The sequence below is a fragment of the Hemiscyllium ocellatum genome, chromosome 18 (genome assembly GCF_020745735.1).
Source record: "Hemiscyllium ocellatum isolate sHemOce1 chromosome 18, sHemOce1.pat.X.cur, whole genome shotgun sequence".
NCBI classification, from domain to species: Eukaryota; Metazoa; Chordata; class Chondrichthyes; order Orectolobiformes; family Hemiscylliidae; genus Hemiscyllium; species Hemiscyllium ocellatum.
In genome coordinates this window covers 38,296,758-38,310,266 of record NC_083418.1, presented here as the reverse complement: position 1 = coordinate 38,310,266, position 13,509 = coordinate 38,296,758, and the positions used below count along the sequence as shown (strand labels likewise).

At 41.6% G+C, this 13,509-nt stretch overlaps 1 protein-coding gene across 5 annotated transcripts in view; it reads right to left on the bottom strand.

Annotated features, from left to right (window-relative positions):
- Nucleotides 1–13,509, bottom strand: part of mob2a (MOB kinase activator 2a) — a 230,387-nt gene that overhangs the window by 80,428 nt on the left and 136,450 nt on the right. Inside the window, exons 1-2 of one of the 5 annotated variants that reach the window (XM_060838882.1) lie at nucleotides 12,594–13,232; nucleotides 12,170–12,289 (exon numbers count right to left, since the gene is read on the bottom strand). The exons of 1 other annotated variant lie outside the window; for it this stretch is intronic. In XM_060838882.1, coding sequence (XP_060694865.1) covers nucleotides 12,170–12,207 — 38 coding nt within the window. In that variant the 5' untranslated portion in view covers nucleotides 12,208–12,289; nucleotides 12,594–13,232. Of the gene's footprint in view, nucleotides 1–12,169; nucleotides 12,509–12,593; nucleotides 13,233–13,509 lie in introns of those variants that run through there. 3 more of the 5 variants (XM_060838883.1, XM_060838881.1, XM_060838880.1) reach the window with 3 other exon arrangements.

Sequence of the window (13,509 nt, the reverse complement as noted above, 5' to 3'; positions counted from 1 at the left end):
CTAGTTCCACCTGCTAGCACCTGGCCCATATCCCTCCAAACCCTTCCTATTCATATACCCACCCAAATGCCTCTTAAATGTTGCAATTGTACCAGCCCCCACCACATCCTCTGGCAGCTCATTCCATACACGTAGGACCCTCTGCGCGAAAAAGTTGCCCTTAGGTCTCTTTTATATCTTCCCCCCCCCACCCCACTCTAAACCTATGCCCTCTAGTTCTAGACTTCCTGATCCCAGGGAAAAGACTTGGTCTATTTAGCCTATCCATGTCCCTCATAATTTTGTAAACCTCTGTAAGGTCACCCCTCAGCGTCTGACGCTCCAGGGAAAACTGCCCCAGCCTGTTCAGCCTTTCCCTGTAGCTCAGATCCTCCAATCCTGGCAACATCCTTGTAAATCTTTTCTGAACCCTATCAAGTTTCACATCTTTCCGATAGGAAGGAGACCAGAATTGCATGCAATATTCCAACAGTGGTTGAACCAATGCCCTGTACAGCCGCAACATGACCTCCCAATTCCTATATTCAATACTCTGACCAATAAAGGAAAGCATACCAGCCTTCTCTGAAACATCAATTTCGCTGCTCATTGGATTCTGCCTGAACTGCTGTGCTCTTCCAGCACCACTGATCCAGAATCTGGTTTCCAGCATCTGCAGTTTCACAACAAGTTTCAAATTTCACAACATCTTTCTGATAGGAAGGAGACCAGAATTGCATGCAATATTCCAACAATGGCCTAACCAATGTCCTGTACAGCCGTAACATAACCTCCCAACTCCTATACTCAATACTCTGACCAATAAAGGAAAGCATACCAAATGCCTTCTTCACTATCCTATCTACCTACGATTCCACTTTCAAGGAGCTATGAATCTGCACTCTAAGGTCTCTTTGTTCAGCAACACTCCCCAGGAACTTACCATTAAGTGTATAAGTCCTGCTAAGATTTGCTTTCCCAAAATGCAGCACCTCGCAATTATCTGAATTAAATTCCATCCAGCACTTCTCAGCCCACTGGCCCATCTGGTCCAGATCCTGTTGTAATCCGAGGTAGCCCTCTTCACTGTCCGCTACATCTCTAATTTCAGTGTCATCTGCAATCTTATTAACTGTACCTCTTACGCTCGCATCCAAATCATTTATGTAAATGACAAATAGTGTCCAGCACCGATCCTTGTGGCACTCCATTAGTCACAGGCCTCCAGTCTGAAAAACACCCTCCACCATCATCCTCTGTCTTCTACCTTTGAGCCAGTTTTGTATCCAACTGGCTAGTTCTCTCTGTATTCCATGAGATTTAACCTTGCTAATCAGTCTCCAATGGACTTAGTGAAGTCCATATAGATCACATCTACTGCTCTGCCCTCAATCTTCTTTGTTACTTCTTCAAAAAACTCAATCAAGTTTGTGAGACATGATTTCCCACACACAAAGCCATGTTGACTATCCTTAATCGCACGTGGGCAGCACGGTGGGCGTGCCGTGGGCAGCACGGTGGCACAGTGGTTAGCACTGCTGCCTCACAGCGCCTGAGACCCGGGTTCAATTCCCGCCTCAGGCGACTGACTGTGTGGAGTTTGCACGTTCTCCCTGTGTCTGCGTGGGTTTCCTCCAGGTGCTCCGGTTTCCTCCCACAGTCCAAAGATGTGTGGGTCAGGTGAATTGGCCATGCTAAATTGCCCGTAGTGTTAGGTAAGGGGTAAATGTAGGGGTATGGGTGGGTCGCGCTTCGGTGGGTCGGTGTGGGCTTGTTGGGCCGAAGGGCATGTTTCCACTACTGTAAGTAATCTAATCCAATCAGTCCTTGCCTTTCCAAATACATGTACATAACCTGTCCCTCAGGATACCCTCCAACAACTTGCCCACCACCAACGTCAGGCTCACTGGTCTATAGTTCTCTGGCTTGTCTTTACTGCCCTTCTTAAACAATTGCACCACGTTTGCCAACCTCCAGTCTTCTGGCACCTTACCTGTGACTATCGATGATATAAATATCTCAGCAAGAGGCCCAGCAATCACTTCTCTAGCTTCTCTCAGAGTTCTCGCGTACACCTGATCAGGTCCTGGGGATTTATCTACTTTTAACCGTTTCAAGTCATCCAGCACTTCCTCCTCTGTAATCTGGACATTTTTCAAGATGTCACCATCGATTTCCCTACAGTTTATATCTTCCATCTCCTTTTCCACAGTAAACACTGATGCAAAATATTCATTTAGTATCTCCCCCATTTTCTGTAGCTCCACACAAAGGCCGCCTTGCTGATCTTTGAGGGGCCCTATTCTCTCCCTAGTTACCCTTTTGTCTTTAATATATTTGTAAAACCCCTTTGGATTCTCCTTAATTCTATTTGCCAAAGCTATCTCATGCCCCCGTTTTGCCCTCCTGATTTCCCTCTAAAGTATACTTCTACTTTCTTTATACTCTAAGGATTCACTCGATCTATTCTGTCTATACCTAACATATGCTTCCTTCTTTTTCTTAACCAAACCCTCAATTTCTTTAGTCATCCAACATTCCCTATACCTACCTGCCTTCCCTTTCACCCTGACAAGAATATACTTTCTCTGGATTCTTGTTATCTCATTTCTGAAGGCTTCCCATTTTCCAGCTGTCCCTTTACCTGCGAACATCTGCCTCCAATCAGCTTTCAAAAGTTCTTGCCAAATACCGTCAAAATTGGCCTTTCTCCAATTTAGAAATTCAACTTTTAGATCTGGTCTATCCTTTTCCATCACTATTTTAACTCTAATAGAATTATGGTCACTGGGCCCCAAAGTGCTCCCCCACTGACACCTCAGTCACCTGCCCTGCCTTATTTCCCAAGAGTAAGTCAAGTTTTGCACCTTCTCTAGTCGGTACATCCACATACTGAATCAGAAAATTGTCTTATACGCACAAGAAATTCCTCTCCATCTAAACCTTTAACACAATGGCAGTCCCAGTCGATGTTTGGAAAGTTAAACTCCCCTAACATAACTACCCCATTATTCTTACAGATAGCTGAGATCTCCTTACAAGTTTGTTCCTCAATTTCCCTCTGACTATTGGGGGGTCTATAATACAATCCCAATAAGGTGATCATCCCTTTCTTATTTCTCCGTTCCACCCAAATAACTTCTCTGGATGTATTTCCGGGAATATCCTCCTTCAGCACAGCTGTAATGCTATCCCTTATCAAAAATGCCATTCCCCCTCCTCTCTTACCTCCCCTTCTATCCTTCCTGAAGCATTTGTATTCTGGAACATTAAGCTGCCAATCCTGCCCCAACCCTGAGCCATGTTTCCATCATTAACTCTCTCTTCACTAATGTGTCAGTTTCTGAAGAAGGGTCACTGGATCTGTTAATTCGGTTTTCTCTATATAGATGCTATCAGAGCTGCTGAACTTTTCCAGAAACTTTCTTTTTGTTTCGGATTTCCAGTGTCTGCAGTTCTTTGATTTTTTTTCATTAAGATCTGGCTGATTTGTTTGTGTTCTGAATTCCCTTTTACTCTCAATAACCTTGAATTTTTGTTACACAATGGAATCAATCTCTGCATTAGAAATATTCAAGGACCCTGCTGTCATCATCTTTTGATGGAGAGCGTTCCAAAGTTGCTCAGAAGAAAAGAATGTTTAATCTCTGACTTTAAAGGGTAATCGCTAATTTTAACTCAATGCCCCCATTCTTTACTCACCAAGAGTAAACATAATTTCTAAGTCTACCTTGTCCAGATCATTCAACATCATGGACATTGAAATTAAATCACCTTTGACTCTTCTAAACTCCAGTGAGAGCAAGCCTAGTTGGCACAATCTTTCCTCATAAGCAAACACTCTTATTCCAGCTTCCAATACAGTAAATCACTTCTAAACCATCCCCAATACATATCCTTTGTGCATTTTTGATTTCCTTTAAACATTTAAAGAACAAAATTATTTGTGATGTGGCCTCAAAGCACAAAAAAAACAGCATTCTTACTTTTATGTATAATTCCTCTTGTAAGAAGGATAATATCCAATTAACCTTCTTAATCAATTAAGAGTCACAGAGTCACACATCATGGAAACAGACACTTTAGTTCAAGTCATCCGTGCCAACCAGACATCGCTATTTGACAGAGACCCTTTTGTCAGCATTTGGCCCCAGAACCCTCTAAACTCTTCTTATTCATATCTCTATTCAGGATGTCATAAATATTATAATTGTACCAGCCTGCATCGCTTTCTCATTCTTAAAATGCACCAGCCTCTGCGAGTAAAAAGGTACCTCAGGTCCTTTTTAAATCTTTTTCCTCTCACCATAAATATATGCTGTCTACTTTTGGAGTCCACTCGCTGAGGGAAAAGACCTTGGCTATTCACCCTTTCCATGCCCCTCATGATTTTATAAACTTCTATAAAGTTACTTGTCAGCTTGAGGCACTCCAGAGTAAAAAGTCCCACCCTATTCACTCTCGCCTGATAACTCAAATCTCCAACTCCAGCAAAATCCTGTAATTCTTTTCTGCAACCTCAACTTTAACAACATTATTCCTATAGAAGGGCAACCTGAATTGTATGCAGTATTTCAAAAGTGGCCTCACAAATTTCCTGTACAGCCGTAGCATGACATTTTAACTCCAATGCTCAATGCATTGACCAATGAAGGCAAGCGTGCCAAATGCCCTCTTCACCATCCTGTCTACCTGCGGCTCACTTTCAAAGAACTATGCATGCACTCCTAGGTCTCCTTGTTTGGCAACACTCCCCAAAGCCCCATCATTAATAGTATAAATCCTGGCCTGGCTTCCCTTACCAAAGCGCAGCACCTCACATTTATCTAAATTAAGCTCCATCTGCCACTCCTTATATGACCCAACAGATCATGGTCCCATTTTATTCGGAGATAACCTTCTTCACTGTGAACTATATCACCAATTTTGATGTCAGTTGCAAACTTAATCATCATGCTCCTTATCATTCATTCAAATGATAAAAAGCAGTGGATCCAGCACCAGTCCTTTTGACCTCCAGTATAAAAAGTAATCCTCTATTTTTGTACTTGCAAATTGACTTTTTATAATTTATGCACTACAATACCTAGATCCCTCTGCACCTCGAAATTCTGCAAGTGTCCTCTGTTTGAGGTAATACTCCTGCCAAATGACACAAGAGCAGAATTAGGCCAATTGGCCCATCAGGTCTGTTCTACCATTTGATCATGGCTGATGTGTATCTCAACCCCATTCTTCTGCTTTCTCCCTCTGACCCTTGATCCCCTTACTAATCAAGCACCAATTTACCTCTGTCTTAAATACACTCAATAACCTGACCTTACATCAATGAGTTCCACAGATTATACATGGTCTGGCTGGAGAAGCTCCTCCTCATCTCATTCTAAAGCATCATCCCTTCACTTTGAAGGCTGTCTGAGTCTCTCCTACTGATGAAAACATTTTATCCTCATCCACTCTATCTAGGCCTCTCAGTATTCTTTAAGTTTCAGATTCCCCCTCACCCTTCGAGTGCAGAGCAAGAGTCCTCAACTGTTCCTCATATGTCTAGCCCTATTTCCAGGATCATTCTTGTAACTCTGCTCTGTATCGCCACAAACACCAGCACATCCTTCCTCAGATATGGGGTTCAAAACTGCTCACAATATTCCAAACGTGATTTGACCACAGCCTGATACAGCCTCAACAGTACATCTCTGCTCTTTAAGTGAACGCTAACATTGCATTTGCCTTCCTAACTGACAAATGAACCAGCACGTTAACCTTAACAGAATCCTGAACTGGTACTCTTCAGTTATTTTGTGCTTCAGATTTCCAAAGCCTTTCCTAGTTTAGAAAACTGACTGTACTTCTATGCTTCCTGCCAAAGTTCATAGCCTCACATTTTCCTACACTGTATTCCATATGCCACTTCTTTGCCCAGCATGTCCAACACCTTTTCCAGTCTCAGTTTCCTCAATAATACCTGCACCTCCATCTATCTTTGGGTCATGTGCAAACCAAACAATACCTTCAGTTCCTTTATCCATGTCATTAGCGTGTGGCATGACTAGGTGTGGTCCCAACACGGACCTTTTGTGCAGCATCTTGTCAAATCTCTTCAGGAAATCCAAGTGAGAGTCAGTTATTGTCACATGAATTCCAGGAGACAGTACTGCAGCGCTTCACAGGAGGCTCCAAAACACTGAAGATGCCACCTAGACAGGGGATTAAAATGTCTGCAAATCAACCTCCCAGCTCAGCGAATATACCCACAACCATGATTGTCACAAATTATCTAGAAAGAGACAGTGAAAAGTGTTTTGTTGCCACAATTCAGTGCCATTTTGAGTTACAAAAAACGATTTTTAAAATTACACAAAGAGAGTTCATATTTGGTACAATGAGTCTTCCAACATGTCTCCAGCACTTCTGCAAGGTCTCTGCAAGATGCCTGGTGCCTCAAAGAGTCCTTGCTGCAGGTACAGTAATGACGACCCTGCCAGAAGTCCAACCTCAGGCCTACTACAGCCACAAGTCCTCACTTCAGGCACTGCCACCATCATAGCTGGTGCTCCAGAAGAGAGAGAGAGAGAGGGAGAGGGAGAGGGAGAGGGAGAGGGAGAGGGAGAGGGAGAGGGAGAGGGAGAGGGAGAGGGAGAGGGAGAGGACGAACAAAGAATGTGGTCATCCTAGAGCATACAGGCGCAGGAACCTGAACCTATCTATTGTGCTGGCACCATCATCTTGAATTACACAATGTTAATAGGCTCACCCTTATCCACAGAACATTTTCTTCTTCAGAGAATTCCAATAAATTGGTTAAACACAATTTTTCACTCACAAAACCAAGCTGATTCTCCCTAATAAGACTGGCTTTTCCAGCTATAATCTTTTTAATGATCGATTCTGGCATCATGCCCACAACAGAGATCAAGCCAACTGGCCTATGTTTTCTTGAATCTTGCAAAGTTTGCAAAATTTACACCGGCATACCTACTATCTCATGAGCTTCCTATTTTAATATCTTTAGACAAAGTCCATCAGGACCTGGGAATTTGTCAGCACTACTTTCCTTTAATTTCATCAAGTTTTCCTCTTTCTTTCACCATCTCCTGACTTACATCTATTACTGGGACATTTTCTTGTCACCACTATTGTCAAGGCAAGAACAAAGTATTTGCTCATTTCACCTACCGCTTCCATTGTATCTACTACTAATGCTTATCTTCAAGTCCAAATCTCACTATATTAACTCTTTTGTTTTTAGATACCTTTGAAAATACTTGCAAGAGAGTTTACGATTTTAGCACGCTTCTTCTCAAACTAATTACTTCCTCCTGACTTGCTGCATACTTTTCTGCCATTCTTCACATTCTCACCAATTATCTGACCTCCCATCCATTTTTGCTCAATTATAAGCTTATTCTTAAGTTTCAGGTAATGATGGATAGTTTTTTTTTAAATAGAAATATACTTATTAAGCGTTCTCCTCAAGTATCTGCCCCGACACACTATTGATCTCTCTCTCATACTAGCTATCACATTTCATTTTGCTAGATCAGCTTTCATGCCCGTATAATTACTCTTATTTAAATTTAAAACACAATCTTACACATATTTCCCTTCTTCAGACTGAATGGAAAATTCAATCATACTATCGTCACTGCTACCTAGAGGTTAATTAACTCTGAGGTCATTTATTAATCCTGTCTCATTATGCAATACCAAGTCTGATACAACTTGCTATCCAGTTGCTTCTAGAACTGGCTGTTGCAAGAAACTCGCAAAAGCATCCCGGTTACCACTGCTGTTCATCTTTGGTTGTTTGACTGACAGTATAATATTTACAAAAATTGATCAGTTGTTAAAAAGATAAATACACTTTCATAGAGACTCTGGAGAAAACTAAATGCTCCAAGAATGACTTTGTATGCTGCACTCCATGAATTATGTGGCTTATGATAAGTGCAAAATGGAACTCAGAGGCTAAAAATCTATGATTCCCACAACTAAAATGAGTTATTCTAGTCCCTGCCTTTAGTTAGAAGCAGCTTCCTCCTTTTTCCTGGAACAATGCTCAGTAAAAATGCAAACAGCACTCAAACAGAGTCAGAGATGTACGGCACGGAAACAGACCCTTCGGTCCAACCTGTCCATGCCGACCAGATATCCCAACCCAATCTAGTCCCATCTGCCAGCACCCGGACCATATCCCTCCAAACCCTTCCTATTCATATTTCCATCCAAATGCCTTTTAAATGTTGCAATTGTACCAGCCTCCACCACATCCTCTGGCAATTCATTCCATACACATACCACCCTCTGCATGAAAACATTGCCCTGTAGGTCTCTTTTATAACTTTCCCCTCTTACCCAAAACGTATCCCTCTAGTTCTGGACTCCCCAACCCCAGGGAAAAGACTTTCTCTATTTATCCTATCCATGCCCCTCATAATTTTATAAAGCTCTAAGATTACCCCTCAGCCTCCGACGCTCCAGGGACAACAGCCACAACTTGTTCAACTTCTCCCCATAGATCAAATCCCCCAACCCTGGCAACATCCTTGTAAATCTTTTCTGAACCCTTTCAAGTTTCACAACATCCTTCTGATAGGAAGGAGACCAGAAGTGCACGCAATATTCCAACAGTAGTTGAACCAATGCCCTGTACAGCCGCAACATGACCTCCCAATTCCTATATTCAATACTCTGACCAATAAAGGAAAGCATACCAGCCTTCTCTGAAACGTTGATTTCGCTGCTCATTGGATGCTGCCTGAACTGCTGTGCTCTTCCAGCACCACTGATCCAGAATCTGGTTTCCAGCATCTGCAGTCATTGTTTTTACCTTCTTCACTATCCTATCTACCTGCAACTCCACTTTCGAAGACCTATGAATCTGCACTCAAGGTCTCTTTGTTCAGCAACACTCCCCAAGACCTTACCATTAAGTGTATAAGTCCTGCTCAGATTTGCTTTCCCAAAATGCAGCACCTCGCAATTATCTGAATTAAACTCCACTGCCACTTCTCAGCCCATCTCAAGATCTTGTTGTAAATGAGGTAACCTTCTTCGCTGTCCACTACACCTCTAATTTTGGTGTCATGTGCAAACTTACTAACTGTACCTCTTATGCTCATATCTAAATAATTTCTATAAATGAAAACTAGTGGACCCAGCACAGATTCTTTTGGCACTACCCTAGTAACAGGCCTCCAGTCTGAAAAACAACCCTCCACCATCATCCTCTGTCTTCTACCTTTGAGCCAGTTCTGAATCCAAATGGCTAGTTCTCCCTGCATTCCATGAGACCTAATCTTGCTAATCAGTCTCCCATGGGGAGCCTTATCCATGTAGATCACATCTACCACTCTGCCATCATCAATCCCCTTTGTTACTTCTTCAAAAAACTCAATCAAGTTTGTGAGACACGCATAAAGCCATGTTAACTAGCCCTAAGTCCTTGCCTTTCCAAATGCATGTACACCGTGTCCCTCAGGATTCCCTCCAACAACTTGTCCACCACCTACATCAGGCTCACCAGTCTATAGTTCCCTGGCTTGTCTTTACTACCTTTCTTAAATAATGGCACCACGTTAGACAACCTCTAGCCTTCTAGCACCTCACCTGTGACTATCGATGATACAAATATCTCAGCAAGAGGTCCAGCAATCACTTCTTTAGCTTCCCACAGGGTTCTAAGGTAAGCCTGATCAGGTCCTGGGGATTTATCCACCTTTATGCATTTCAAGACATCCAGCACTTCCTCCTCTGTAATATGGATATTTTTCAAGATGTCACCATCTATTTCCCTACAGCCTATATATTCCATCTCCTTTTCCACAGTAAATACTGATGCAAAATATTCATTTAGTATCTCCCCCATTTTCTATGGCTCCACACAAAGGCCACCTTGCTGATCTTTGAGGGGCCCTATTCTCTCCCTAGTTACCCTTTTGTCCTTCATGTATTTGTAAAAACCCTGTGGATTCTTCTTAATTCTATTTGTCAAAGCTATCTCATGTCCCCTTTTTGCCCTCCTGACTGCCCTCAAGTATACTCCTACTGCCTTTATACTCTAAGGAGTCACTTGATCTATCCTGTCTATACCTTACATATGCTTCCTTCTTTTTCTTAACCAAACCAATTTCTTTAGTAATCCAGCATTCCCTTATACTCTCCAGCCCTTCCTTTCACCCTAACAGGAATATACTTTCTCTGGATTCTTGTTATCTCATTTCTGAAGGCTTCCCATTTTCCAGTTGTCCCTTTCCCTGCAAATATCTGCCCCCAATCAGCTTTTGAAAGTTCTTGCTTAATACCGTCAAAATTGCCTTTCTCCAACTTAGGACTTCAACTTTTAGATCTGGTCTATCCTTTTCCATCACTATTTTAAATCTAATAGAGTCATGGTCGCTGGCTCCTAAGTGCTCTCCCACTGACACCTCAGTCACCTGCCCTGCCTTATGTCCCAAGATTAGGTCACGTTTTGCACCTTCTATCATGTGCACAACTTACAGCTAATGCAATCAATTTGATCTAGTGCTTGAAAGATTTCTTAGAGTGAAAAAGTGACATACAAAGAAGACAGACTTTTGAACAGAAATTAGTACTGAAGACATCAATATTCAGATGTTGAGTTTAATGCAGTGAACAGGATTTCCTAGTTTTTAGTCCAAGAGCTTCCAACAGCTCTCAACTGAATAAACCAATGGTTTTGAATTCCAAGTAGGTGACTATGTCTGCATAATTCAACTCTCAACTAATAACAAAATTGGTCTTAAGGGGGCCTGACAGTGTAGATGTAAAGAGGTCATTTCCCCTTGTGGGAGACTCTCAGACCAAAGCCATTACTTCAGCACAAGGGATCGCCCATTTAAGACAGTTGAGGAGGAATTTACTGTCTTAGAGTGTAGTGAATCTGTGGAATTCATTTCACATGGAACCATTAAGGTTGGGTCATTGAGAATGTTGAAATAGATGTACTTTTAAATCATATGAGTATCAGGATTTTTTTTTGGGGGGGGGGTGGGAGAAAAAGACAGAAGTCGAGTTGAGGCTTATCAGATCAACCATGATCTCACTGAATGGCAGAGCAGACTCAATGGACTGTATCGTTTACTCCTGCTCTTAATGTCTTATTTTGAAAAAAAAAGTGTCAATGCAACTTACTGATCCCACTGACATTATAGGGAAACAAAATACTGCATTATATATTGCAGTTTTATACCAGCAATAAACATTAACTTTCAACAGATGGATTGAAAAAATACACAGGAACACACACAAAATGAATATGATATGGGAAAGAATCATTCATTGTTGATATATTTCATATTTGAAATATATCAAAGTATTTAGATGAGGACCTTTGTGACAAAATTAATAATGTATTTCAACTCATGCTTCTGTAAAATATATTCTAAATCATGACAGACAGCAGTTAATTATCCTTGTTTGATTCTTATGCATTATTTTATCTATCGTCTTTCTCAAATAGGCATAAAAGTTGGCCAAGGAGAAAAACTTCAAGGTAGCTGCAGCAACGCCTTCTGCCGAACTGTAATGTTTCAGTTGTTTTCAACCGTCGTCCTTTCTCGAAACCACCCAAACTTATTTTGTACAGTTGTGAATAAAAATGACTAGCTGATGCTCTCCCGAAATAAATGCGTTTTTAAACATGTATTGCGTTAGTACTACATTCGTCAGTTCAGGTCAAATAAGGGTGGAATAATGTCAACAACCATTAACACAGCGGAGTTTCAAAGCAGAAAAATCTAATTTTGCATTCGTATGGATCATTAACAGACAACTTTCTATCACTTTTAATCATTACCTGTAGAGAATATAAAGTTTTAATGTCATAGCTGATGTCAACTAACTTGACTCGTGCTCAGTTAGATCTTAAGTAAAATTGCCGGATCGCAACGATCATGTCAATAAAAAAAGCTTTAGACTTTTAATAATCTTAAGTAAAATGAAACAGTGAACAAAGCAACCAAAGCAATGATGATGTACAGTGAGGTTTGAATCTGCAATGTACGTGAGGACGGTTACTAAAACTAAACTCGTTACCATTATGCAGTCTGGGCACACGATGTCACAACAATTTGAACAAAATCAAAAACGGAGGCAATGGATGATCCGATAAAAGCGAAAAATGGTTTGGGGGGTGTTATAAAATACAAGTGGCAGCGTCATATTGTACCTAAACAAGACGCAGTCGAAGCAGAACAGGATGTCCATCGAGCTGTAGCTGGTCTCTTTGCTTCCTCTTGATCTTCACATGCTGTTCCCAAGATCTGCACTAACTTCCTCCTCGACTGCTCTGCCCAGAGGATCGTACAACCCCCGGTGAATGCAGTGGGGAAGGAAAAGACAGAAACATTTCTCACAAATACACACAAGCGGTTAACTTTCCGAAAGAGAAGAATCTTTAACTCAACAGTGACAGGAATTGCGCAGAGTTCAAACACACATCTGCGTGTTTACCCAGGCTGGCAGCGGAGCCAAGGACGATCAGAACAAAATGCAAATCGCTAACCGACAGCGTTTTCATTCCCCCCCACCCCACTTCTACCACTGTTTACTTTTAAAGGCACCGAGACAGAGGTCAGGAATATTAACTGTACCTGTGCAGTGTATACGATCCATTCCTCTTCAACCTCATATTTGCTGACAGGAGTCTTAGGATGAAATCCAGACTGATTTTGTCAAATAGATAGATAAAAAGGAATCCTTGCTGACGATAATTAGCAATCTTTTTACGAGCGGAGTTTTTTAAAAAAATAACAGGGCGAGTACGTTAATTAAGTACAAGTGAGAAACAATTACTGGAGACAAACAACAAATCCAGCCCAGAATCTGTCTCCGAGGGTGATGGGCCAAAATTTCCTTCAAATACACCAAAAGGCCAGGTAAATAAAAATAATAAAACCTCCCAGCCGATTTGCATTGACAGCTTTCCACGACCGTTCTCCTTGAATGATTCGGTCTTGTTTCGAAATCACCTCCTCCTCACTGCCACTGAATCCCACTTGTCATAAAATAACTGCAAATCGCTCCCCTGCACTCCCAAGGAAGACAGCAAGATGGATCTTCAGCCTGCCTTCTGGGTGAACAGAACAAATTTGGAGCTGCGTTCCTGTGAACTAACAATTCTTGGTCTAATAAGAAACATTGAACGCCGTTACAAGTTCCCAGACTTAGAATTGTGTTTTTTTTTCTCCCCTGGGCAGGCTGCCCTGCATAAATCACAGATGCATAGTATTTCTGATTAGGCTGTTCAGTTTTCCTTCCTGTCTACTTAATATCCCCTCAAATGGAGCTGCCCACTTGGATCCTGATTGAAACAAGAAATTTACTGTCAACGGGCATTTTAACAGGCCGGGGGAAACAATTTTTAAAAAGTATTTTCATTTTAAAGCAAGTCGGTAACTGTCGACAGACTTTTCAGGTCGCGAATAATCGTGTAGAAACCAAATTTAAAACTGAATAAAAGAATGTTTTATCTTAAACCAGGCAAAAGCCTAAGACCCCCTCATGAAA